The 25451-nt window shown below is 46.2% G+C and overlaps 1 protein-coding gene across 10 annotated transcripts in view; it reads right to left on the minus strand.

Moving 5' to 3' along the window:
- The window catches only part of RAPGEF2 (Rap guanine nucleotide exchange factor 2), a 213866-nt gene that overhangs the window by 33327 nt on the left and 155088 nt on the right, over positions 1–25451 (minus strand). For all 10 annotated transcript variants that reach the window (XM_076073366.1, XM_076073363.1, XM_076073365.1 and 7 more), the window contains one exon: positions 8770–8901. In XM_076073366.1, the coding sequence (XP_075929481.1) occupies positions 8770–8901 (132 nt within the window). The remainder of the gene's footprint in view (positions 1–8769; positions 8902–25451) is intronic.

Genomic DNA, 25451 nt, shown 5'->3' on the forward strand with positions numbered 1-25451 from the left:
ACTACGCAGAGTATTCGTGTCACGCGTTGAACACATTAGGCAAGCTGCGGTGGCGCACGCGTGTGTTCCAGCACTGCGGAGGCAACGAGGGTTGGCGGATCGCACACCGATGTTGTGAAACTCTCTTCCCGTGGCTGTCGAGGTACCGTATACCGTGAGGCTCTCCATCTGTATGGGATAGGGTGTTGCACCCCCCCCCCCACCCCCCCGACCGCACATGCATCGGGCTTTCTGCGAGCGCTCCGGTTTCCTCCCACATGCATGCATTGGCTAAACATCTTAATATACAGGGGACGGTAAAGCTTGAGCAATTGCTGGTGCCGGCTTACCACCAGGCTGCTGCCGGCTAACTTCGTCTGTGGTTCCCCACGCCTCCGAGTCGTCCTCTCTCTTTGAGAGCGAGCGAATACTTTTGCATCCTGTCGCAAGTTTATATTATTGTTGTTATGTACTCATAACTGTGAACCCATACGGTTTTACCCGTATTCTTGTACAGGGAAATCGAGGTCCATACGGCGTACGGCCATTTGAAGTAAAAAAAAAATATATGCGTTTGTGTTTCTCCCTTGTGATGGGACTTTGTAGCATGAGCGTTGAGATTTATAAGGGCACGGGGTGACCAATAAGGTCTGAATTGGTCTGTAATAAAGTAGGCACTGATAAGTGGTTGACAGGTATGTGTACTCTGCATGTATGTGTGTGTATGCCTAACTTCTTTCGCACCGTACGAAGCCAACCGTGCTAATCGTAGGTGCGGGGGAAGGACAACAAACTAAGCACAAAAAGCTATTCTTAAGGAATTATTTCAGAGCTATACAACCCTTATATTTGTACGAGTGAAAGGCAGCATCTAAATTAATATCATTTGTTTTACATGTCACTTGAACACCATTGCGTCTGTACAATACAAAGAGTTGACTTTCGTTTTTGTGCTCGGGTATGTGCACGGGAGTGTGTTATAGAACCTGCACAGGGAACAAGCTTATATTGATGTTCTTCATTAACGGGCCATAAATCAGATAGAGGAGGATTATGGGTAATCTGCGATGACAAACGGGGGCATTACCACGAGTGTGAAATGACAATGCTGTTTTCCCACTCAGCAGCCTTTCCACGCACCGGTTATTTCGATGCATGATAATGGAGCAGATTTGCAACTTCCAGTATGAATCAATCCACATCCTATAAAGCCCAGTCTCAGGCAAAGACTAAGATCCCCCCTCCTGTAGCATTGACAGACCGTTGGGGCAAGTGCTGTCCGCGCAGCACCTATGAAGGCCGGCACGGTACACGATGTTTACGCACCGCACCGGGCACTCATTTGAGGCTGAGTCGGCCGAGGGGAGGCCCAGGATCGGTTCAAATATCACCACTGTTATTGGTCGTGAGTGGAAATTGAACTCAGGCGGTCGGGCGCATAGTGCAGCTTGCTAACCATTGCTTCCACACACACACACGTATGTACACCCACACACACACACGTATGTACACCCATACACGGAGCCAAATTTCTCCCATTCATCCTTCGAGACAAGTGGGGCAAGTGCTGTGAGGCTGCACCTCGCCCTGACACAACACACGAGGGGATTCTGCAGCCACGACGCCTTCATCTCCCGGTCATATATATTTACGTATATATACTTTTTGATCCCATACTTACGTACTCATTTAAGGCTGAGTTGACCTAAAGGAAGCCCAGACAAGTTTCAGGATTTACTTCTGAGTACTGTGTATAGCCAAAAATCGAACCTGGTATATTTTTTGGGATTAACCAGATTTTTACCGTGCGCTGTGATACTCCAAACTTGGCCCCTGGGTGGGATATTCCCCCCAGCCCCGTGTACTCTCCAATTTCCTACCACTTGCCGAAGGCTCGTAAAAAAACATGACCAACTAAAGAGTCTGGCGACTCTGTGGCCCCCCCCCCATCCTCCACTCCCCCCCCCCCATGGAAGAAAGCCCTCGCGTCACTTTCTGCCAAGCTCTCGCAAACTCCCTCGGCTCCAAATTTTTGCCCAGCTGACGTGTGGCGCAAATTGCGCTGAACGTTACAGAAAGGGCGGGGGTCGAGGTGGTCTTGGACACACGCAATGAGAAAACGAGAAAATTAATGGAACGTTTTGACTGGGGAAAAGTATTCGGGGTAGGCACAGCAATCCAGGGTAAACAGCGAATTAAGTTGCATAAAGATTTTTAACAATCAGACGCAACTTGGTGTACGGAATGCAAATATCATGCACAGAGCTGAATGGAAAGCCGCAATCGCCAATGTCTTTCAGAAAGGACGTGGCACATAGAGAAAGAGACGTCAGCTACTTTATTAAACCTATACCATTCAATACACAAGCAAATGGGGATAACTACTTAATGATACGTAAGATCAACATTGCCTGCCCTATGGAGAGACTATAACCCAAATTAGGAATGTAGAATTTCCATAAATAGTTCAGGACTGCCAGCAAATATAAAGTTTTAGCAGCAGAACAATGCATCTATTCATCAATTGATATTGATTCCTAAGCTCACGATGTTACCTGCAAACAAAACTACATTTTATTTTAACCAGCTAAGACCCACTGAGCTATGTGCAACTCTTTTTCAGAAGCGACGAAGTGGCTTATCATGTGTAAATGTATAGCAGCCATATACTCTAAACGTATGTTTCTAAATGTCGAGGGAAAAACCAGGGGACCCGGAGAAAAATCCGCGCAGCCATAGGGAGAGAGACACGCAAACTCCAAATATATGGCAGGCGTCAGGGTTGGGATCGAACCCACGACCTCCTGTCCACCAGGCGAGACAGTTAACATCTCGCCGCTGCGGTGCCCATGTCGAATCCGCAGCCACTACAGGCGCTACCATTCAAGCACGATATATATAAAAAAAGCGTGCACCACCACCAACCCGTTCGATGTGGACCCAGCAATGGAGCCTCTCTGTGTTTGCCTAACCAGGGCAGCTACGTCGGATCGCAAGGCCTTTGATGTATAGGACTCCTGAAGGGCAAAGCCGTACCCCCTCGGGGTGATTACTCCCTGAATGCGGCAAGTGACAGAACACAGGGAAGGTCATGCCAGGCAGAGAGAAGCTGGTGGAGAAAAGATAAGAGAGAGAGAGAGCGGGGACTGCAGCCAAGGGCAAGGAAGAGCCTTCATTGCATTTACCTCGTGATGAATTTGTGTGGAAACCTGGAGGCATCAAAGAACCGGGTGACCTTTGAGAGACGATCTTAAGGGTGGAATACGAGACGAGCCACTGCAGGTCGACTTTGACCGCCACTGGCATCCGCCGAGTGGCCCACAAGCAGAAACGCGACCAATTGTCACAATGATGTGAATGCAAGCCAATGCAATTGTTTCCACTCGCTTTAATAATTATTGTACAGATATACCCCGCACTGCTGTTTGTGTGCAGATATGCTTAATGAGCTGTAAATGGCAGGGTTGTGTAAGAGGGACAGAGAGAGAGAACCAGAGATGGGAAGGATGTGGTGAAACGAGGATATTGTACAGTGACATGGGAAGAAGTAAAGAATCAATAGAAGCACATGCAGAGAGAAAATGAGCAGACAGTCCCATGTAATGTGGGAGCTTTTCCTTCAAAGAAAGTAAATTCAGATATTTTTTGTGATCAAATATAGCCAATTCACCATTGATTTAGAGAGTTCCCAACTCCCCAGGAGCTGACCCAATCCCGAGAGAGACCCATCAGCTCACTTATTAGGAGTGAGCTAATTTTCCACAAAGCTGGGAGCAGCTGGGCAGGGCTTTTCCTCTCCGCAGGGAGTGGCGTTAATAAACTCTGCGAGGCCCCACCAAACTCATTGCAGTAATCTGGGGCGGCAGCTGCATATGAGGGAGGCAGGGCTTCGCATTTAGCATGGCGCACAACTCCGCACGCACACGCGCACACCCACAAAGTGGAGAGGCCGTTTGAAGCGAGGTACATGCGCACGTACCGCATGCAGTGGCGGAAACTGATTATGGGTAAAAAAAAAATTCCGTAATAATTCACTGCCTGATAAAGACCTCTGCCCACAACGTGCCAGTCGCTGGGGTTTTTTGACTGAATGCATTCCCCGGCATGCAGAAGTACGTTGGGAGAGAAGAGAGACAATAAACAACGGAGCGGGAGACCAAGTGCGGGCGAGGGATGCGGAGGAGATGGCGGCGGCGGCGGCAGCAGCAGCGAGACAACATCACGGACGTTAGGAGCTCACGGTAAAGTTTGGAGGTGGGACAGGAGAGCAGCCGAGCTAAATGAAGAAAGGGAAGAAATCTGGGAGGCCTTTGCCCAGCAATGGGAAAATTCAGGCTGATGATAACAACAATGACTCTCTGACGGCGAGTGTGGGTTGGTGAAGGGGGCCCAGGACGGCTTCAGATCTCACTCGCCACTGATGTTAGCCGCACTCGGGAATTCACTTGGGTCTACCGGGGTCATAGTAGCGAGCTAACCACTGCGCCACCACTCCTGCTCAGGGCTTCACACAATGAGTAGCACATATAACGTCAAGCATCACAGATCGAAAGTGCAATAAATAACAATTAAAGAAAACCCCATCCATCTCAATGTGAGCATGAATCAAATGTCCCGACGGAAGCACTGGAATTAAATGAACCCCACAAATAATTTTACACACTCACTCTAGAGGCTCAATATATTTTTTTACAAATGGAATCTTCACACTATCATGCCCTGAGAAATGAACTTCTGCACCGACATTAGTCACTGGATGAGACGATATTTCCCGACGTAGTTTATCTCCCGATCTTCGCCAATACATTCTCCACAATAGAAATATTTATTTTGGTTCATGAGCCTCCTCCTTATCACCGTGTCCCCAATATGCGTGCTAAATTATTCATGTGAAAACCTCTTCGATGGAACGAATGACACACGAGTCAAAAATCAAATAAAAAGAGCCCTCTTGCATAAACAACCGTGGCGTGGCGCTAATTCCATTTGAGGCGGTGAGCCAGTGGTGGAAATTACACAATCCTATATCTGGGAAAAGTCTCTCCCTATGGAAAGAGTCACACCCTTCCCCTTCAACCCCACCCCCTGCCACAGGAACATGGAATTTCCACCACTGGCTCAGGGCTGTAAATGGGAGGAATTGCACCATCCCAATGTTCATTTGAGCAGAAAACCACTGAGTTTTTGGGAGCAGTCCATAAACAGCACAACCGCCGTTGGATATCCACAAAGTTGCAGCACAGTTGTATCAACTCTCTCAGGATAATGGGTGGATGTGATCCTAGATTATTGTGATACAGCAAATCCTCTCTATCCGCGAGGGATACATTCTAAGAATGCTCGCGAATGCAGAGACCTTGTTCCAATGGGGAAAAAAGGAGTTACGTTCGTGGCACGAGTTAACATGGGGGGGGTAATGGTAAATGTTGAATGACAGTGACTACAATGAATTGACGATACATGATAAATAATGTTTTTTATTACCTTTGATGATTAATGATGATGGAGATGGTGGCGACGGTGAGGAATTCAGGAGGATGACTCCTCGGGAGATCGCAGGTGTTCCGACAACAACGACGCATCGCTGTTATCATTTTAGCGCTCTGGGGGGCACTATCCACAAACCTTTCCCCGATTGTTATTCTTTGGGTCTTTCGGTAAAGTCACGTAGATAGGTTCAAAGAAAATAACAAATAACAAAAAGGAAAATACCAAAAAACAACGACGTTTCGATCGCAACACAAGTGGTCGTCATCAGCATGATCATCCTGATGACGATCGCAACACAAGCGGTCGTCATCAGCATGATCATCCTGATGACGATCGCAACACAAGCGGTCGTCATCAGGATGATCATCCTGATGACGACCGCTTGTGTTGCGATCTAAACGTGTTTTTTCGTTATTTTTCTTTGAACCTATCTACGTGACATCACCGAAAGAACCAAAGAATATGAATTCCTGCAGTCACGAAAGCTTTAAGTCAAGATTTCCCCAAACGCATTCGCGTTCTTTTTAATGGACCTCACAGTCGACTCGTTCATACCAAAATGTCGACCTACAGCACACGCACTCTCACCGGTATCAAGCCCAACACTTTAATTTTTTACCTTTTACACTCAAACTCATCACGTTCTGCTGCCTTTTTCCAGCGGACGCACTTGCCTCCCTCGTCGGGACGCTTGGCAACCGTGATTAAGGGGCAATTAACGAGCAGGTAGCGCGCCAAGTAAAAATGCACAACGGCGAGTTCCGAGCGGTGTTTACTGCCAGAAATTCAGGCCGAGGGGGCGTGCCTAATCTTCGCAGACAGTTTCAAATGTAACATTCTGCTCGTTCACCTCCCCCGGTTGTCGGTGGTCCGGCACTACGCACGCTCGCGAATACTGGAGTCCGGCGGGTCGCGAACATGGAATTAGCGTGCGTTTAGTAACTCGCGAAACTCGGGAATCCGGAACTCGCGCTTAGCGAGGGTTTAGAGTAACACTTTTACAGCGAGTCACTCTAATGATGGCTGTTTTGCCCACAGACGTCCGATGGGTTTTACAGCTGTACCGCATGCTGTTCGGCACAATGCCCCGACCTTTCGCTCAACGTACCGGGAGCTTCTTCAGGCAACCGATTTGAGCAGTTCACCTACTTCCCCTTGACAACAGCGATTCGATCGCGTAACGCAATGCAGCAACGCCCGATTATCACATTTTTACATTTAACGTAACTCAAATGAAGCGAGAGAGAATTTATATATATATTTTTTTCACACCAATTATTTACCGGAAAGCCTCGCTGTGTGTTTCAAGACGGCTTTCACAGGAAGGTTCAGCAATTGCGACACTTGCCCAATAAATACCACGTGAAAGAGTGTTAAGACATGTCGGAGGAGGAAACCGGAGTTCTTCTTTTGTTTCTTAGTTCGGTTTGCGTCCACTCAGCAGTTGGCGACGGGGGCTCAATGCAAAGTCGTCCATTCTCTCTTCTGCACTCAAACGGCCTCCTCGCTTGGCAAAAAAAAGTCCGGCCTTTTCTCTTTGCGATTCGTACTTTACGAACGTCTGACCATCGTGTTTCTCCACCTTCCTACGTTCCCCGTTCAACATGCATACCTCTTAGGGTTGCGTGTCGGATTAAAACAAATTTAGATATTTTTTGAGGGGGGGGGGGGGAGTTTAGGAAAAAAAATCCACACATTTATTTAGAAAATTTGGATTGTTTACAGGGTGTAGTAATGCTACGTAGTTACCGTACATATAAGTAGCGCCAAATATGGCAGTGGAGAATTCTCAAGATGATACCTCTACTTTTCCCGGACCTTCCCTGAAGTCAGCTCAGCATTAAATGAGTACCCCCTGCTGCAGTGTGTAAACACCCACATGACCAAGTATTCAGCATCGGGGAGGAAACGTCGAATTCCCCCTTGAAAACCATTCACACTTTGGGTAGAACACTCAAAAAAAGCTTTGCACAGATGGATTCAATGATACCTTGTTATGCTGCTATCTTCAGGCCAGTCTTCTCATCGAAGTATTATGAACCAGGCTCAAAACCGGGCTTGGCTTGCGCCAGTGTAAATGTGGGCACTGTATTGTTATTCTCAAAGCTATGCGACCACGCCTTGTCTATGTGTGCAATGGACCGTTATTGTTATTCTCCGCTAGTCTCAAAACCACTGCTTGTCAATGCAATGTGTCACATCGAAAGACTACGCAGCGACACAGATTCGCGGCGTAAGCCTCAATGTAGCCGTTGTGAATCTGTTTGGAAGGTCCATTACAGGGCAATGCCGTAGTTCCTCCAACCCTGTTGTTTTTTCCTTACAGCCTCAATCGCTGCGGCAACTGCCTCCTATGCGTTACTAATCTCATAACTCCGACGAGGGTGATGAAATTAGGCGGCAAATAAGAGCGCCCGTGGCGAAGCGAGCGAAAGGTCAGGAAATTAGCGGGCAAAACGCACACCGGGGTCTCCCTCTCCACTGCGTCAGCGTAATTATTTATTAGGATCACTGCCCACCCTGACGGTTGACCTTTGCATTGATTAAAGCCCTGACCTTTGGAGGAGGGTGAAGGTTGCTCTCGTTTTTTGACCCGATAAAGATTTTAACAGGAATCGACCCAGGCAAGTGTGCCCAACAAATGTTGTCTTTTACAACGTAATGCTCGTTCCCAAATGACCAGACGCTCAGTGGCGTGTACACGTGGTAGAGGTGGCGAAGGTGAGGCCCTGCAATCGCTCGCTTACACCACTGCCGGCAGAAGGGCCTCCCACCAGAGGTGAGCTATAGAGAGCCCCTCCGATTGTTTTTGTGGCCTTCTCGTCCACACTTGGCCAGGCATCTTGGAAGAGGTGGGAGTACCCACACTTTACCCCACCACACGCGACCTGCCGACTGATTGGCTGTGGGGTACACATTTGTACTGCAGGATTGGATTGGACAGAGGCGGGGAGGACCACAGAGACTTGCCCACTGTTTCGGCAGCGACGCACGGATTTTGCAAGTCCACTCACGGGACTTCAATTCTAAAATTAGTTTTAGCAAAAAGCGCTCTCGTGAGCAAAGAATCTTGTCGCCGATCGCGACAAGATTCGTAAAGAGTACTCCTCGCCAAGTCCTTAAGTCGCTAATACCACGTACTGTAGCAATGTGGCCCCCATCGCCGGTCTGTCAAACACACGGCGGCGGCTTCCTTCGCGATGTCCCCCCTCGCGCTACGAGGATGGCGCCAGCGGCAAAATGCACGCGAGCCCTTCGATTATTGAATCCGAACCGAGCTGTTCATTGCCGGACGGTCACCTGGTAGATATCGGAGATGCTGCTGCCAGAGTCGCTGCCGATGCTGCACCCGGACTGGCTCGCCGACACGCGCGCCATGTGCTGGTGGTGCAAGCTCTCGCTCAGCTGCATCTTCTGCAGGTCGGCGGGAAGCTACGGTGGGCAGAGGGCGCGGGAAGGAAGGGAGAAGAACAAGACGGTTACGTCGCAGACGCGAGCTCGTGCGCCACGGTCGCGCGACGTTAAATACCTCGCCTGGTATGCAGGAGGTCGTTGGTTCGATCCCGACCCTGACGACGCCTGTTCTCTCTCTCCTTCCCTGTGGTTGTGTGGATTTTTCTCCGGGTCCTCCGGTTTTTCCCTCCACATTTATCACACGTTCAGAGTATTTGGCTGCTATAAATGCCCACTTTATTAGCCACTTCGTTGAGCTATCATTTGTGGCCAGGCCGCTTCTGAAAAAAGAGCTATATAGCTCAGTGGGCCTTACCTGGTAAGATAAAAATAGTTTTAGTTCTAGGTGCGGGGTTGTGCCGCGTGCCATTCGGAAACAACGTCCGATGCTTTCGCTCAACGCGCAGGCAGCTTTGTCAATTCCTTCCCGGTCACGATGCACAGCTCCTCAAGGGAGCTCCCCATCCCGTGGGGCGAAACGTCGGACAACAAACCAAACGACGACGCGCCGAACAACCTGAAATCGCACCAGAGAGCTAACCAAATCGGCATTGTGCGTGCGTGTGTGTCCCACAACATACTTGAGCAGTGGATAAACTACCAATACCACGACTGTGGCAGTTTGAAAGTATTACTCCGGCTTAAACGCAGAACGCAATGGCGTGGCCGGGCACAGTGCACGTGTTTCAAAGTGACGCATCACACGACAGCTGTGTTCTGTACGAGCAAGGGCAGCAGATGCAACTGTCTGTAACGCACGAGTCCTCGGACCACAACTTGCAAGCACAGCGAAACACAACATCCGCAAGCTACACATACAGTAACAAAGGCAAAGATACACCGAATAGCCTTTAACGCTGTTAGCGAGCACCTATAATGGAAAGCACGGCGCACGAAGGAGACGGTGTGACCAGAACCACGCCCCACCACCTTTGTCTCTACAGCAATAATGCTTACACAATACAGCAGACGTGCACACAGATGACGCAGACACACACACATGCACGGACTCACTCATGCTTCCAAAAAGCTATTCACACCCATACATAGTCAATGGTATGTTCATAGATGTTACAAATTGGCAGGGCAAGTTTTGTTAGCGAGCACCTATTAAGGCTGGATCAGCAACACCAAGGGGGTTGATTGGACCCTCCCTGCCACACACAACCAGCAGTCGTTGTCTTCCCCGTCCTGATGTTGACCACAGAACCATACCAGGTAGGCATTTATGGCTCAATAGCAACTGTGGGATGGCCAAGGCCTAATTCTGGATCAGGCCAGGCCTAAATCTGGAACGGGCCTGTCCATTTGGAGCATAATGCACTAAGTACTACTGCATTGCTTGCTTGCGACAACCATAAATACTATTTCGTTTAACACTGAGTGTTATTCAAATTGAGCTATTTTATGGTTAACGGTCACACATGCTGAAGTGGCTTCTAAAATGTGTACATTCAAATCCCACTCTTGTGTCATCATTGAAGGATGCATTAGCATTTCCTTTGAAATGCTTCTTTGTAGAATGCTTTTTCTCGTTAATTGGTACGACATCAAAACATACTGATGTGTAAGATTATACCTACAGGTGCTCTTATCGTAACACAAATAAAAGTAAAACTACCTTCAATTTTAACAAAATATATAACATCAAACAATGTTCTGGAGAGAATGTCTAGCCAACAGGCCCAATTACCAAATTCCATAGATGTGAATAACCTGGAATCAAACCCAGGTTGGCTGGGATTGCTGAACACACACAGCATGAACCACTACACTGCCACTCCCCACCAGACACACTAAAACACCAGTGCGACCATTATAGACTGGTGGATCGAGTTATTTTAGCAAGCACAGATTTGTCGGTTACAATCGATGCTTATGTCCATGTGATAATCAATTGCTTTAAATGAATATAATTTCCGAATAATTTGTGCTGCCTATTTATTATAGACTTATAGTACATTAACGCCCTGTGTGTACCGTTACAAATGTCCGTCAATCCACTGCTGTATGAAGGTCTCACCAATGCCATGTCGCTCGTGGGGGTTGTTTGACCATACTTCACCACTACAGTCAGTGCGTGTTAAAATAAGTAGGGATGGAGGGGGGCTGTACTGATATTGGCTGTTGCTGGGAACAAAACCCCCAGAGTACAACGCACTAAACCACGACGCCACCGCTTCCCACCACTCACGACCACACAAGCCCAAGCAAAAGCAAGCTCACGAAGGCCAAACAACCTCGGGTGGATGAAGTCAGAGATCCTTTTTTTTTTCCTGAAAATCAAACGGGGCACACACAATGCGCTTTTGTGTTCAGCCACAACCCCACCGGGTTAAGACTCCACCTGATCGCAAACGCGGCCTGCGAGTATGGTGATGCAATTATCCACCCGTCTGCGCCGCGAGAGTCAATGCGAGTGAAATAAAGCGGGCACAGCGCAACACAGGGTGATGTGTGTTTCAGTTGCTGAATCTTTGGCCCAATGGGAACTTGGTCAGATACAACGTTCCTCTTCAATTGTCCTTTTGGTTGGATCATCATTGCATGTGTGCGTCGTTTACTCGTGTACTTGGTTATGAATTCAGGAGTATGAAGCACGTGCAGCGAATCCTCTCTACTTACGAACATTCGACTTACGAACTTTCAGGGATACGAACAAACCTGTTCGTATGTCCAGTTGCCTGTTCGGACCGAGAGTCGTAAGTTCAACTGCCAGCAAATAGATGGCGGTGGTTGTTCGTGTCATTACCCCAGCATTCCTAGAATTTCTGCCTGGGCCGCCGTCATTGTCGTTTTTATGTTGTTGTTATGTTGTGCAGTTCACTACGACGTTCTCTCTGCTTTTCACGAACATTATCAACCTCCATCATGTCTTAGAAGCGTACGAGTGGTGAAAGTGTTGAGGGTGGTAGCAAGAATAGGTTCACTATCACGTGGACACTAAAGCATCTACTTCTACAGGAGATTATACAAATTTGAAAGCCATTCCCTGTGTTTAGTGTACATGCCGTACAAACATGTTTGAAATCGACCGGAGGAAATTTGGACGAACGAAAAGAGGAGTCCCTGTACATAACGTTACCTATATTTAAGCGAAGAGTAAAACAAATACAGATTGTGTACTCATGAGTTTGATTTGGCAGATGTCAATTAGTTGACAGTGGCTCACAATAACCATGTCCGATCAATGAGCCAGCACAACTAAGTTCCTGGCTTAAAATCCTTGAAGCCAACAGTGCCTTAACCAGGTTCTAAAGCAAATGGCATTCGTAATAACATACATCCCTGTCTCCCCTAGTGACAATGTTAACACACTGCACCAGGTACTCATTTGAGGCTTCGGGGAGGCCAATGACTCGTTCAGATAATCGTCACTGGTGTTGGCCATGAGCGGGAATCGAACTCGGATGGACCGGGTTTCGTAGCGCAGCGTAGCGCTAACCGCGACACTACCGCTCCCCAAAAAGTACCAGAGACAAAGATCCCCCGTGTAGCCTCAACAGACTGTTGGGGCAAGTGCTGTTAGCGAGCACCCTTGAAGGCCGGCACGGTACACGAGGGGGCGAGTGGTCAGCGCCACGCCCGGCCGTCTTTGTCTCCCCACAAGTGCCACAGACATTATAACACATCATTTGTTCAGTTCTGACTTCAGGGAAAAAAAGTTTAAATAAAATATTATCTGTGAATGGAAATTATATGATTATTAAAATAAAAAAGGCAAGATTGATGATTTTTCCATTCTAATTTTTTAAATGTCAATATAGTAAAAATATTTAGCAACACAGCATCCTAACCGCTACACTTCCACTCCCCACAAGTACCACAGGTGTACGTGCACGCATTATACCATGTACTTTGTTTAGTTCTCAATTCAGGGGAAGGAGTAAAAATATAATTAAACATTACCTGTTAATGGAAATTATATTATTAAAATAACAAAATGCACGATTGATGATTCCATACTCAGTTTTTAAATGTCCATCCAGTAAAACAAAAGTTAAAGACCATTGTCAATCCACTGCTGGATCGAGGACTCTCCATGCTCTGTCAGTCGTGTGGGTTGTTTGACCATACTTCATCAGGTTGAGCGGTATGGGTTGGTAAGGGGTTCTCAACTCAGCTCAGTCACCAACCACGGCATCATACATATTTTGTATTTTTTTCATGCAATTTGGGCCAGCCCAAATTTAAGAACTAAACATAACACACTGGGTGGTCATCATGGAATGAATTACTCTTTGCAGAGCGTGTAGGAGGCACTGTGTAGTGTTGGGTAAGAGAGGCCCTATTGATGGGACCTCAGACCAAAATCTGTGGCATCATTTTACAGGGGCCATTCCTTCACTTGGTATGATCCTGAGTTGCATGGAGGACTTCCAAAAGTTAATTCCTCCACCTAAACATAACTCCAACACTACTACTGGGATACAGTTGGTGATACAATTTTAACACGAATATATTCCAGCCATTCTCAATCCATCAATGGAAGCATCCCCACGTCACATTGGACAATGGTGGCTTATTGACCATACTTCACCACGCTGGTCAGTGTAGGTTGGTGAAGGGACAGTTGGGGTCCAGTTCTTATATCACTCGCCACTTTTTTTTCTAACGTATTTAAATTATCTGTACCATAGCAGACAAAACACAAAGCAATACAATTGGGATTTACATAACATCTGAATGCCACCGCGTCTCGAGGTTGTACGGAACATTGGGCGAAAATAGCCAGCAAAAGCATTCTTTAAAAAAAAAATATGCTGATAATTCACAATAACAGCATGGTTTTGTTGCAGGCCAGGCTTAAAGCAGCCAAGCGTCACACACTTAATTCTGAAGAAATATATATTACTATTATTTTAAAATCCTCAGGCGGTGTGTCGTGTCTTGTCTCAGTTGTGGCACGCTGACGATAATATTTTTTTACAATGAGCCGCTCTCTTGCATAAACGCCACCAACTGGTCGGGTTGGAGGTGCTGGATGCCAGCCCGGCTTAAGCAGATCAGCATAGTGGCACCATTGTGCTCATTACATAGACTCCACAGAACCAGGAAGGTCGATGTGAGGGGAGAACATTGTGATATTATTTGTTTAATTCTACAGAGGAACCAAAGGAACCTGCCTCACAGCACAACCATGTGTCTGTCCACGCTTTAAAATATTCGTTATTAAATATTAGTGGCAGGGGAAATACCCTCAAGTAATCAGCATTAGTTCTGTTAAATGTCCCCTCCTCCCCTCGCCCCCCCCCCCCCCCAAAAAAGACTAAAATTATGAATTTGCAAAAGGTCATGAAATTCTGTTTCAAAATTGGAAAATCTTTGGATGGAGTGATTACAAGCCACATGGTTTATAAACAATTAGATCTTGTTTACGCCGCAGGGAATATTAAAGGTATTAATTTGTATGCTTCGTGAGGAAAAAAATTCTGGCACATAATGGTCTCCTGGGGTTTTAAATGACTGGCTGAAAGAGAGAGTACGGATTAAACAAACCTTGCCAGAAAGAATCATCAGAGGGATATCGTAAGCGATGGTTTGGTGGCTCAAAGGTCAGAGTACTAAAGCTGGCACCTCTGAGAACCTTGGAGCCAAATCCAGGCAACTACTCTAGATTAAACTGGGTTCTCTCAAGTGGAGTGAGTCCCAGTTACCAACGTCTGAACAAAACAAAAAATGCTAATTTAATTCTGTTCTGCACTTAATTCTGAGAAATAAAATCGGCTCTGATAATTAAATTCCAGTTTGTCCGCCATGCGATTACCATTACTCTCGAATGCAGTGCAGGTGGGAAAGCGCTGCCTGCTAATGTTTGGACAAGATACCACTTGAATGGATCTCAGAAGTAGCTCTACGATATCATCTTCCACGGGTTACTCTCCAATGAGAAGGCTCGCGCACTGCTCTGCGAGATATCGGAATGGATTTTTTGTCTCGTGACACGACCCTGATAGCGCAAACTGTGAAAAAGTTACGGATTAAATGTTAAAAGTTATAATACAGAGAGAGAGAGAAAAATAGATAGATGAGATGGGGCTCTAATGAGGGAACATGCAGCATTGAGGTTGACATTTATAGATCGTTCTATCAACCCACATATCATACAAATAGAATTTTAAAAGCACACCATTAAACAGGCATGATTTATTATTTAAAATAATTAAAATAATCAAGTACTCTTGCTGTTGACGGCCATGCAAATCACTTTAGTGAACCTCAGTGTGGTTTATGACATAAATATTCTCGAAATTAAATAGTCTTATAAATTAGGCCACAGCTTAAATAAACTATGACCGCGACATAATTCTCTCGAACGTGCCGGCCAATTTGAAACAGGCAATGTCAATATATTTTAAAGTTCATGCTCTGATTAAGTATGCCTTTGGACTGCCTGATTTATTGGCACCATGAAGTATCCTAATGGGTGGGTTTGTTTGTGTGTGTGTGTATGTTTATATTTATTGTAAGATTGAATCAGCTGTAAAAAAGTTTGTTACAGTTAATGCTTTCATTCCAATTACATCCAGCTCACAGTGACGACATCACATTTATCCCTCTATTTAGGACTGAAACAGGATTCCTCAACAATTCTGGTTGTTTTGATTTAAAGCTTTCGTGACTGCAGTGATTCATATTCTTGGTTCTTTCGGTAAAGTCACGTTGAAGGGAAACAATAAAATATATATCAAACAATAAAATTATCACGACGTTTCGACTGTAACACAAACAGTCATCATCAGGTGTGTGCCGTTGGTTTTCACACCTGATGATGACTTTGTGTTACAGTCGAAACGTCGTGAGAATTTTGTTGTTTTATACATATTTTATTATTTTATTGTTTCCCTTCAACATGACTTTACCGAAAGAACCAAGAATATGAATTCTGGTTGTTGCCTGATGAGGCTGGTTGTAATTACCGGTGAAACATCAAGGTACTCGAATTGAAAATGTTGTGGGTTTACTCTCCAACACACCGGTGTGCTGAACTAGTAACTAATTGTCACGTTTTGTTTACGTGACAAACCTTACTAATTGGCTGTGACGGGTGGTGGTGGCGGGTTTAACACCACATTTATATTTACACAATTTAATCCAAAAAAACATCTATGGATATTGGTCACGAAAGCTTGTTACTACACTTGTTTACTCAGGAAAGCGTAGTCACTGGGACTCAAGACAATTTTACAGGAGAGTCCTGGACCAAACCAGTGGTGAAACATCCACATTCCTATGACAGGCCTCAATCTCTACGCTGTAAACTTATCACAATGCTGTAATCATTTTATTGACCCCAGAGGATTGATGGGCTGAGCTGACTCACAACCGGGATTTGAACTTGCAACCTTCTGATTTGTTTGTCAAGTGCTCTGACCCAAGACTCACCTGGCTTCATAGAATATGAATGGGTGACACTGATGCCAATCGATGACATTACCAGCATCGCCCATACACAAACCATTGCAGCCTTTGCTGCAACTTAGCTAGCCGCACGGCAGCTTACAGCACCTGGATTGCCAGCTGAACAACCCCCCCCCCCAAATCGTGAGACAAATCCCTCGGTTCATGAGTGTCACCTCACCCACACTGGAACATAAAAAACAATCACCATTTGGTGTTGGTGCAGTTGAAATCAGGACTGAATTTCTTATGGATTACCCCTCCCCTCAATTCCACAATCACCCAATCCTCACGTTGACAGCAGTTTTTTTACGATGCAATTCAAGGCGTAAAAACATTTTCCTGAGCTCAGCACTGGACAGCACCGGCTAAAGTTAGAACGCTTGGAGTAAACAATTTCAGTTCTCAATGTCCATGGCCTGGGGTAGGTCTCTTAAAAAAGTACAGTGCAGTAATGTCAAAACCATTGGAATTCCTCTGCTCATATTTGCCACACTGGTGCAGCTAAAACAACGCATCCGTCAGATGTGGGAGAGCGGCCGGTAGTGAGTCCGTGGTTAAATATTTGGAAGCGAGTTGATCAGTGTGGCTGGGAGGAATGACGACAGAGAGGGAGTCTCGTCATTGCACTGTAGTTGATGCTGTGCTGCCAAGTGGCAAGGTCCTATGTTGGAAACAGAGGAACCAATATTTCTTTAAATACTGCATATATATAAACATCGCCAAAGGAAAAACGCATATTGCCCATGGTCCCACAATTTACTCCAATTGATCTGTGAGCAAAACGTATTATTTGCCAATGGATTGTGCACATTTTGCAGTTAAGACAAGTGAGAGAAGTGACTCATCCAAGGATGAGTAACCCAGAACTGTGCTTTCGGAAGCAACTAAGTTGGTCCTAATATGCACACTTTCGGCCGACGACATGAAGTCACCCGAAAGTGGCAGGACAATCTTCTCATCTATCCACAGTTGTTCACGGATATCAGGAGTTATTATTGCAGATAAACATGAACTATAATCAGTGTCTATCCACCAACAGTACCCCCCCCCCCAAAGTGGTTGACACGCATGAGGCATTTTAATGTGCTGACAATTGAGGTCCGATTATTGAAACACATATTTCGCAAACACTTAAAACATTAACACGAAGTGTAAAGTTTAATTTTCACAAGGGACGTTGTTTAATTCGACATTTTCGATTAATAAATGGTTTGTCCTTTACAATGCTAGCCCAGTGGGTAGCACACACATAAGCATGCGTACACACATTGTGGCTGAGCGTTGAGCTGATTGCAAAGGCTTATACTCACACAATAATCATCATATACTAAGTGCATCGATGTCCATTACGGGTTGGCAAAATGCGCTAAAAATATGAATGTACAGCACAACTGCTTGAGTAATTCACGCTTTCTGGGAAAGTTACCGTTGTTCGTAAATGTAAAAAAAACCCCGCCATGTGAATGACGAATAAAAATGTCCGAGAACAAAAACCATATAAAGGAGAAATGTGAAGTGCTCGGTTAGGTGTCAATAGTGGATTTTTTTGTTGTTACAGAACCCCCCCCCCCCCACTAGGGTCCCAGGAAACCTCAAAACCGTTGGTGGTCAGTGTTGCTTTATCACTGCCCTGTGAAGAAACAACACCAACTAAACGCCATTGGCTCGTAAGCAGGACTATCACGGTGGCATCAAACTGGCCCTCCTGTTTACCCTATTTGCATTGCGTGCACACACGTGTGCTGTTTCATGTGCCAGTTATATCGCAAAGATATTTCCATGAAAACCCAGGTTCTATTCCGGATTATGCACGCGTGTGCATCTCGCCCCCTCCGTATGTCGACACGGCCTTAAATGAGTACTGGGCTGGATGTAAACATCAGCCCTGAGGAAGGCCACACCATTCCATCGTGATACAACACTTGGGTTGGCCTTATGAGGTGCTCGCTAAACATGAATTGTGCCTGAAGCCACCAATGCTAAAACCAACGATTGTTTTATATATATATGACAAGCCATTATACTGCAGTGGACTGGCAAAGGTTTGTAAAATTATTATCCATACATCATACACAGTATGTGGCAGTCAAAGTGCTATGACAATTTAGTATTACAACATTGTGCCAATTTTACATTAGGCGAATTCTTCAGTTAGCCTGACTGAATCAATACCATGACATTGAGTGTGTACAATGACAATGTATAAACCAAGTGCAAGAAGATAACATTTCATCATCATCATCAAAAGGCAACGATTAAACTTTACCAAATCCCATTTTTGACCAACGTCCAAATATGCGAGGTGCATATTTTGCCGTCAAAGGAAGTTTGGGAATTCTACCCTTTCGGGGATTCGCTTTAATCAGTTTAGCCCTCTTCTGCATCTATTGTCTTTCAATGCGTGCACTCTGAAAGGAATAAGGGGGGAAGTTCGGATTTTCCACCACGTCTCAGCAGTATCCCATGGAAACCACACTGCAACGAAAAACATAACCGCCCTTACAATGTTTTCGCACGATGATGCGTATGGTACAAAAACAATGGCTATTACAATAGTCCATTAAGTTGCGAGCGAGATAACAACATACACCACAATAGGCACATGCAGTAAAACTTAATGTGCACCAGGCCTGGAGCGTTGGGGGTGGGGGTTGCAGATTCAGACCCCCCACCTTTTATAATTCTGATAGTCAAGTGATTGTTTTGTGCCTGTACAACTCAGAGTTTTTTTTCTATACCCCCCCCCCTCACCACCTTTAAATAAGGTCATGGATATTTAGTTGATGTGCGCTCCCCCTCTATGACTCGTATCAAAAGGAATGGCGTGTAAAGTTAAAATTATTTAACACAAAGTTACGGCGACGCAGTTGCATTAGCTCATTTTACAGATATGTCGCTGCAATTCTGTCCAAATAGCGGTCGATGATGTGATGTATGGATACTGTACTACAAGTATGCAGGACAACACTTTTGCAACTAAGGTGTAGAAAATCGTTTTTAAAAATACCCAGCATTACGGGTCTGCTTTTCAATATGGTATTGACTAAAAATGATCAACCGTTGTCTCGCTGGGCTCTGGCCTTGTTAAAGTAATGGGGGGAAAAATGCAACACATTCGTTAATAATATAATAGGTTACGTTTCAGGCAAAGGGCCTTCTCTGTGAAAATATGTGCTATGAAGAAGGGCCATTACCCAAAACGTTGCCTTTTTATATATACACGTTTTATTTTAAGGGCGCGGTGTTATTTGACGAATGTGTTGAGTTTGTTTTTGTTATTTATGTGCACCACTGCCAACGCAGCAGCAGCACCAGGAGGAGCACCAGCATCAAATAATTTGTTTTGTTTAAATGATGGAAATGTTACTTCGTGAGAGCAAGGAGTGGCACAGACACACACCTTCAGGAAGATAGAAGGTTCCAGCCACATCAAGGGCATCGTCGTCACCAGAAAGAAATCCCCTACAATTGCCACGGGCTTAAGTTTGTACCACTCTGGACACCCTTGCGAACCGGAATGTTCCATCCCAAGGAATTGCCCAGGTGACATGTTTTAAATAGATAAAAAAGCAGCAAAGCTGGTGAGTGGGTGGGTGGACAGATTGAGGACTGCTTGGTCAGTAGTAATGTATCCAGCCTTATGTAGAATGCGACTCACCACATTCCAGACACTTATCTACATGCACGCTAAATTAGCATTTTCAAAACACAGGTGGAGGGGCGGGGTCAGATGTTGGGAATTCTTTCGGAAGGCAGACAGACCAGGTGATGAGCCAGGGATGTGTATTGCGAGTCACAGAGGTAAATCCTACCGAAATATTTTTTTACATACAGGATATAAATCTACGATCTACCCACAGTAATACAATTTCTGGGATAATATTGGCAGTGGAGTGAAAGAAGAGACATCTTTATTACATTTAACTCTACCTTACAAATTAGCAACGGAGTGGCTGAGCAGTGATTATCACGCTGCAATATGAACCTGGGTCGCCCGAGTTCGATTCCTAGCCAAGGCTAACAACAGCGGTGAGAGATATCTAATACCGGTTCTAAAAAACCTTTCACCACGAAGCAGTGGAGCAATACAGTCAAACAACCCCCGTGACTGACATGGTGTCAAGAGCCCTTCATCCAGTGGTGTATTGGTGACAGACGCCACAGTGGCGAGATGTTAACTACCTCGCCTGGTAGATTTGGAGTCTGCATCTTCTCCCCGTGGTCACGTGGATGTTTCTCCTAGTCCTCCAGTTTTTTTTCCTCCACATTTAGAAACACGCGTTTAGAGTATTTGGCTGCGAGACATATCCACATGATAAGCCACTTCATATCATCTGTGCCCAGGTCACTTCTGAAAAAGAGCAAGAAGCTCAGTGGGCCTCATCTGGTCAAACAAAAACATTGTTTAGTTCATAGTTTAAGGGGGCGAAGGCAGGACCGGTTGTGATGTCACTCGTCACCGATGTTAGCCGTGGATGGGAATCGAACCGCCAAACTCGGGTCACCGGGTTGACAGCGCAGCGTGCCGAACCACTGCGCCCACCGCTCAGCACCGTTTCTCGCAATCGAAAAAAAATACTTTTGCCAGTGTTTCCACCGGTACTGGAGGTAATAACCCTGTGCAGAGACAGCATTGCACCCGCAAATGTCATCCCCGTTTCCTTGGCTTGGTGAGGGCTCACTGCACAGCTCCGGCTGCCATGATTGTTATCGTGCTCATTGCAACCACGCAGCCTGTGGAACCAGGCTCCCCCGGTCGCGACTTTTGCCCTTTCATATCATTTCCTTCGCTGCCGACTGAACCGAAGCGCTTGCAGCAATTTCTGGAAATGTAACCCGAAAGCTGTGGATTTTAAATATATAAATATAGACGGGGGGGGGGGGTTGTTGCGAGGCTAAAGGCTCATACACTCGCCTTTTATGGCAGTGATATTGGCAATTGTGTTGATTTTTTGTTGTTTATCAGAGCTTTTTGCACCTCTGCCATGGCAGTATGGTATCACCCAAAAAACATGTGTTCAATGTTCAGAGGATTGCGGGTTCGTGTGCAGGTGAAAAAAAGGTCAACGCACAGCCATGCAACTGTTTGCACCATTGTTCCAACTTGCACCGCTGTGAGAGCCAAACAAATCAGCAACTTGTACATCGCAAATACCGGCGTGCTGACTATTACATCCCAGCCGGGTGCACCCGCTGTGTGAAAAGTACAACCGTGGTAAAGATGCAATTTAATTGAGTGCCAGGCTGCCTACAAGAGGTCATTTATTCTTCATCCCTGAATTCTAGGAAACCTAGATGCTCTGAGACACATCTGAATCACTCAACTCGTCTGCACAGCAGAGCTCTTGTCTAATGCCCTTGAAGGCTATTGCTATAACGTGGCGGTCCTGTAAATTGTACGGGGAATCGGGAACGGAAGGATGCCTCGACGCTCCGCTGAGACGATGTCAGTGTAAGCGTGGCAATTGTTAGAGCACAATAAAAATAAAAGCGCTCGCGTGTGTGTATCACGGTGGTTTAGTGTGCTGTGCTACCAACCCGACGACCCGAGTTCGATTCCCGCTCGCAACCAATAACAGGGGTGATAACTGAACTGGTTCCGGGCCTTCGCCGAGGTTGGCAGCCTCAAGTGAGTCACTGGTGCGATTTGTAGACATGACCACTGGGGAGGCAAAGGCGGCCGGGCACGGTGCTGGCCACACCATAAGGTGCTCGCTTACAGCACTTGCCCAAAACAGTCTGTTGAAGGCTATATGGGGGATCTTTGTCATATATGATCATGCATACATCGATAGTGAGGGAGTGGTGGTGTTGTCCCGTGGACCTGGCGGGGTCGAGTTTGATTCCAATCGCTGGCTAATATGAGCGTAGACTTTCGTAGAGTGACATCTGAACTGACTTTATGACCCACCATACTCCACCGACCTTGCACTGACCAACGCGGTGAAGTATGGTCAAACGACTGACAAGGCTCGAGCAGATGTTCCATTCAGCAGGGAACCGAAAAAGTGCGGTAAATTGCTATTATCATTAGTCTCATGAATGAAAATCAATGCAGCTTTCACAGGCACGCAATTAAACTAAAGAACATCTGTCCTGAAATAATCACGTGTTTTTCATCGTTATTATTGATGCAATGTAAAGTTCACAATGGTTGCTGCAGCAGCCTAATTTTGATCCATTGCAGCCATGAATTAGGCATGTTCACTCACGGCGATATATTATCCATACCCGACGATTAGCGGTGGTGATGGGTTACCATGTTAATGACAGACGAAGTTACTCATTAAGCATCCAGCGTTGATGAGAATTGATCTCGATGCAACGTAAATGAACGAGCCTATGAGAGTAATTTTTATTCCATGCAATTAATGAACAGGAAAGTGTTGGGAAATGGCATAACAGAAGTACACATGCAATAACAATAATAATCAGTCACAAGTCAAAGTTAATAATAACATTTAGCCGTTTGCCATTCCACTTCTGTGTCAATGCCCCCCATGCTGTTTTGGTTATGGGGGTTATTTGAGCATACTGCACAGCATTCTGAGTCAATGTAGGTTTGTACAGGTGGTCAGACATCACCCACCATTGAAGGCAGCCATAGGCCAGGAATCAAACCATGGGCCAGGAATCAAAAATCAGGTTGGTGGGGCCCACAACTCACTGTACCAACGACTAAGATGTTACAGAACTACTTCTGAGATCCATTCATGTGACCTATTATTTAGGGGCACAGTACATTTCCACATTCCCCACGAGACACATGTTTGTTACATTGCAGCTGAACCGCACATTTTTTTGTCAGAGTTGGCAACGGAATGGGGCTGTGACCGTCAACTCACTAAGCCCAAGGACCCCGTTCAATTATAAAATCAAACCCAGGACTGTAACAGTGCCTGCTCAGATCTGTAATACCTCAGCTACCCAGCCACCCGTTACCATAAAATATAACTTCAAACCAGCTAGTCATACGTCGCCGTCATGTTTGAGAAGTAAATATTATTATTGGTCAAAAACTAAAACGCACCCGTCGTTGAGCTTTGTGCAGTCATAGTCTAGACGTGTCCCGCAACACACACACACACGCGTGTTTCAACGCCACACACAAAAAAAACATCTTTAACCATTCAAAACACCAAAAGACGCGAGTTGTAGCTCAACCAAACGTCGATAGACCGCTCATCTCTTTCCCCGAGCCTCTGGCGGACATTCACAATCCGCATGCAGGGAGCGCAGTCTCTAAATAGGACAACCAACTGTTTGGCTTCCGCACAGAGTGGTACTCGTTTCACCGACCCTGGAGGGACGGAGGGACGGTGGGCCGAGACAACACGCGGCCAGGATTTGATCTCGCACACTTCTGACGTGCGAGTCGCTCGCCCTGCCACTGAGCCAGCTGGCTGGCTACGATTCAGAGCGAGGCCTCCGCATTAATACAAAGTCATGAGGTCTGCCTGTACGTTAGCCACGCCTGTACGTTAGCCACGCACGATTTGCAGTGGAAAATATATTTACGGTCTAAATTTTAGGCAAGGCGTAACATAAATCTTAATGTAATTTCTTCAAAATACAGTTTTACAGATATAAATATCAAATGTATCGACTAATATAATAATTGTCTAAATATTGTTTGTTCAGAAGCAAATGTTTCACTAGGTACACAGACTTAGGAGGGGGAATCACCTCTCAAAATAGAGCTGAAGTCCCAGGGAATATCTCAGTGCCAGTCAGTTTCACAAGAGGAGTGGGGGAAATTAACAGAAGTAGGGAAGCAAAGGGAAGTTTGGCAGCTGTGCTCTAGGAGGAGGCTATAATAAAGTAATTTCATCCTGTTATGTTCACAGATTTACCTGTAGAATCTGTAAACTCCAAGTCAGATGATGCTATGTGTGTGTGTGTGCGTGTATGTGGCTGTGTATGTACGTGCGTGCGGAGCGAAGGGAGCGGTGGTGCAGCGGTTAGCGCACTGCGCTACGAACCCGGCTATCCGAGTTCGATTCCTGCTCACTGCCAACACCGGTGACGATTATCTGAACCGCTCCTGGGCCTCCCCAAGGTCGACTCAGCCTCAAATTAGTACCTGGTGTAGTGTGCAAAAATCACCACTCGGGAGACAAAGGCGGCCGGGCGTGGTGCTGGCCATCAACCCCCCCTTCGTGTGCCGTGCCGGCCTTCATAGGTGCTCGCTAACGGCACTTGCCCCAACAGTTTTGTTCATGGCTATACGGGGGATCTTTATCTCTTACGTGGAGAGCGGTGCTGAAGCAGTTAGCACAGTGCATTACATAGCTGGCGATTCCTCCTTATGGCCGACATCGGTGTGGATATTGTTAAAGCACAATTAAAATAAAATAACTAATGTGTGCGGAGCAGTGGTTAGCGCGCTGTGCTCCGGAGTTCGATTCCCGCTCACGACCAACAACGGTGGCGATAATCTGAACCGGTACCTGGGCCTCCCATGAGGTTGACCAAGCCTTACATGAGTGCCTGGCGTGAGGTCTAAAACATCGCCACTGGGGGGAGACGAGGGCAAGTTGTGCGCGGTGCTGGTCATATACCGCCAGTTCCAGCCTTCGAAGCTGCTCGCGAACGGCAAAGTTTAACACGCAGTAGGGCTTTCGCGACCAATATCATCCATAATACAGGTTTTATTGGGTTAGATCGAGTACACATATAAATGTGTCGTTAAACCCGCCACCACCCGACACAGCCAATTACATGACAAACCTTACTGATTTGGCTGTGTCGGGTGGTGGCGGGTTTTAACGACACATTAATATATTTACGCCATCTAACCCAAAAAGCCTGTATTATGAACGTCAAAGTGATGCGTGTGCTGGGCAACGTGGAGCGGGCGGTGGTGGTGGTGGTGGTGGTGTTGGTGGGGCAGGGATCTTAAAACCTTTTGTTATTTTTGCGAGTCAAGACAGTGCCTGGGTTCACAGTACCGACAGCTGCGAGTTGGGGGCATCCACAGCACGATGCCCAGCGGCGGCGGCGGCGGCCGCTCTCCGCTGTTTGTAAACGCGACGGTTCCGTCGCCGCCGCCGTGTCTCGAATTCAAATGCCCAGGGAACTCGAACGTGTCAGGCCAGGCCCACCACTCTTCCTTTGTATGGGAC

This window comes from Petromyzon marinus, chromosome 41 (assembly GCF_048934315.1).
Source record: "Petromyzon marinus isolate PM22_M1 ecotype Great Lakes invasive population chromosome 41, UKy_Petmar_22M1.pri1.0, whole genome shotgun sequence".
Classification (NCBI taxonomy): Eukaryota; Metazoa; Chordata; class Hyperoartia; order Petromyzontiformes; family Petromyzontidae; genus Petromyzon; species Petromyzon marinus.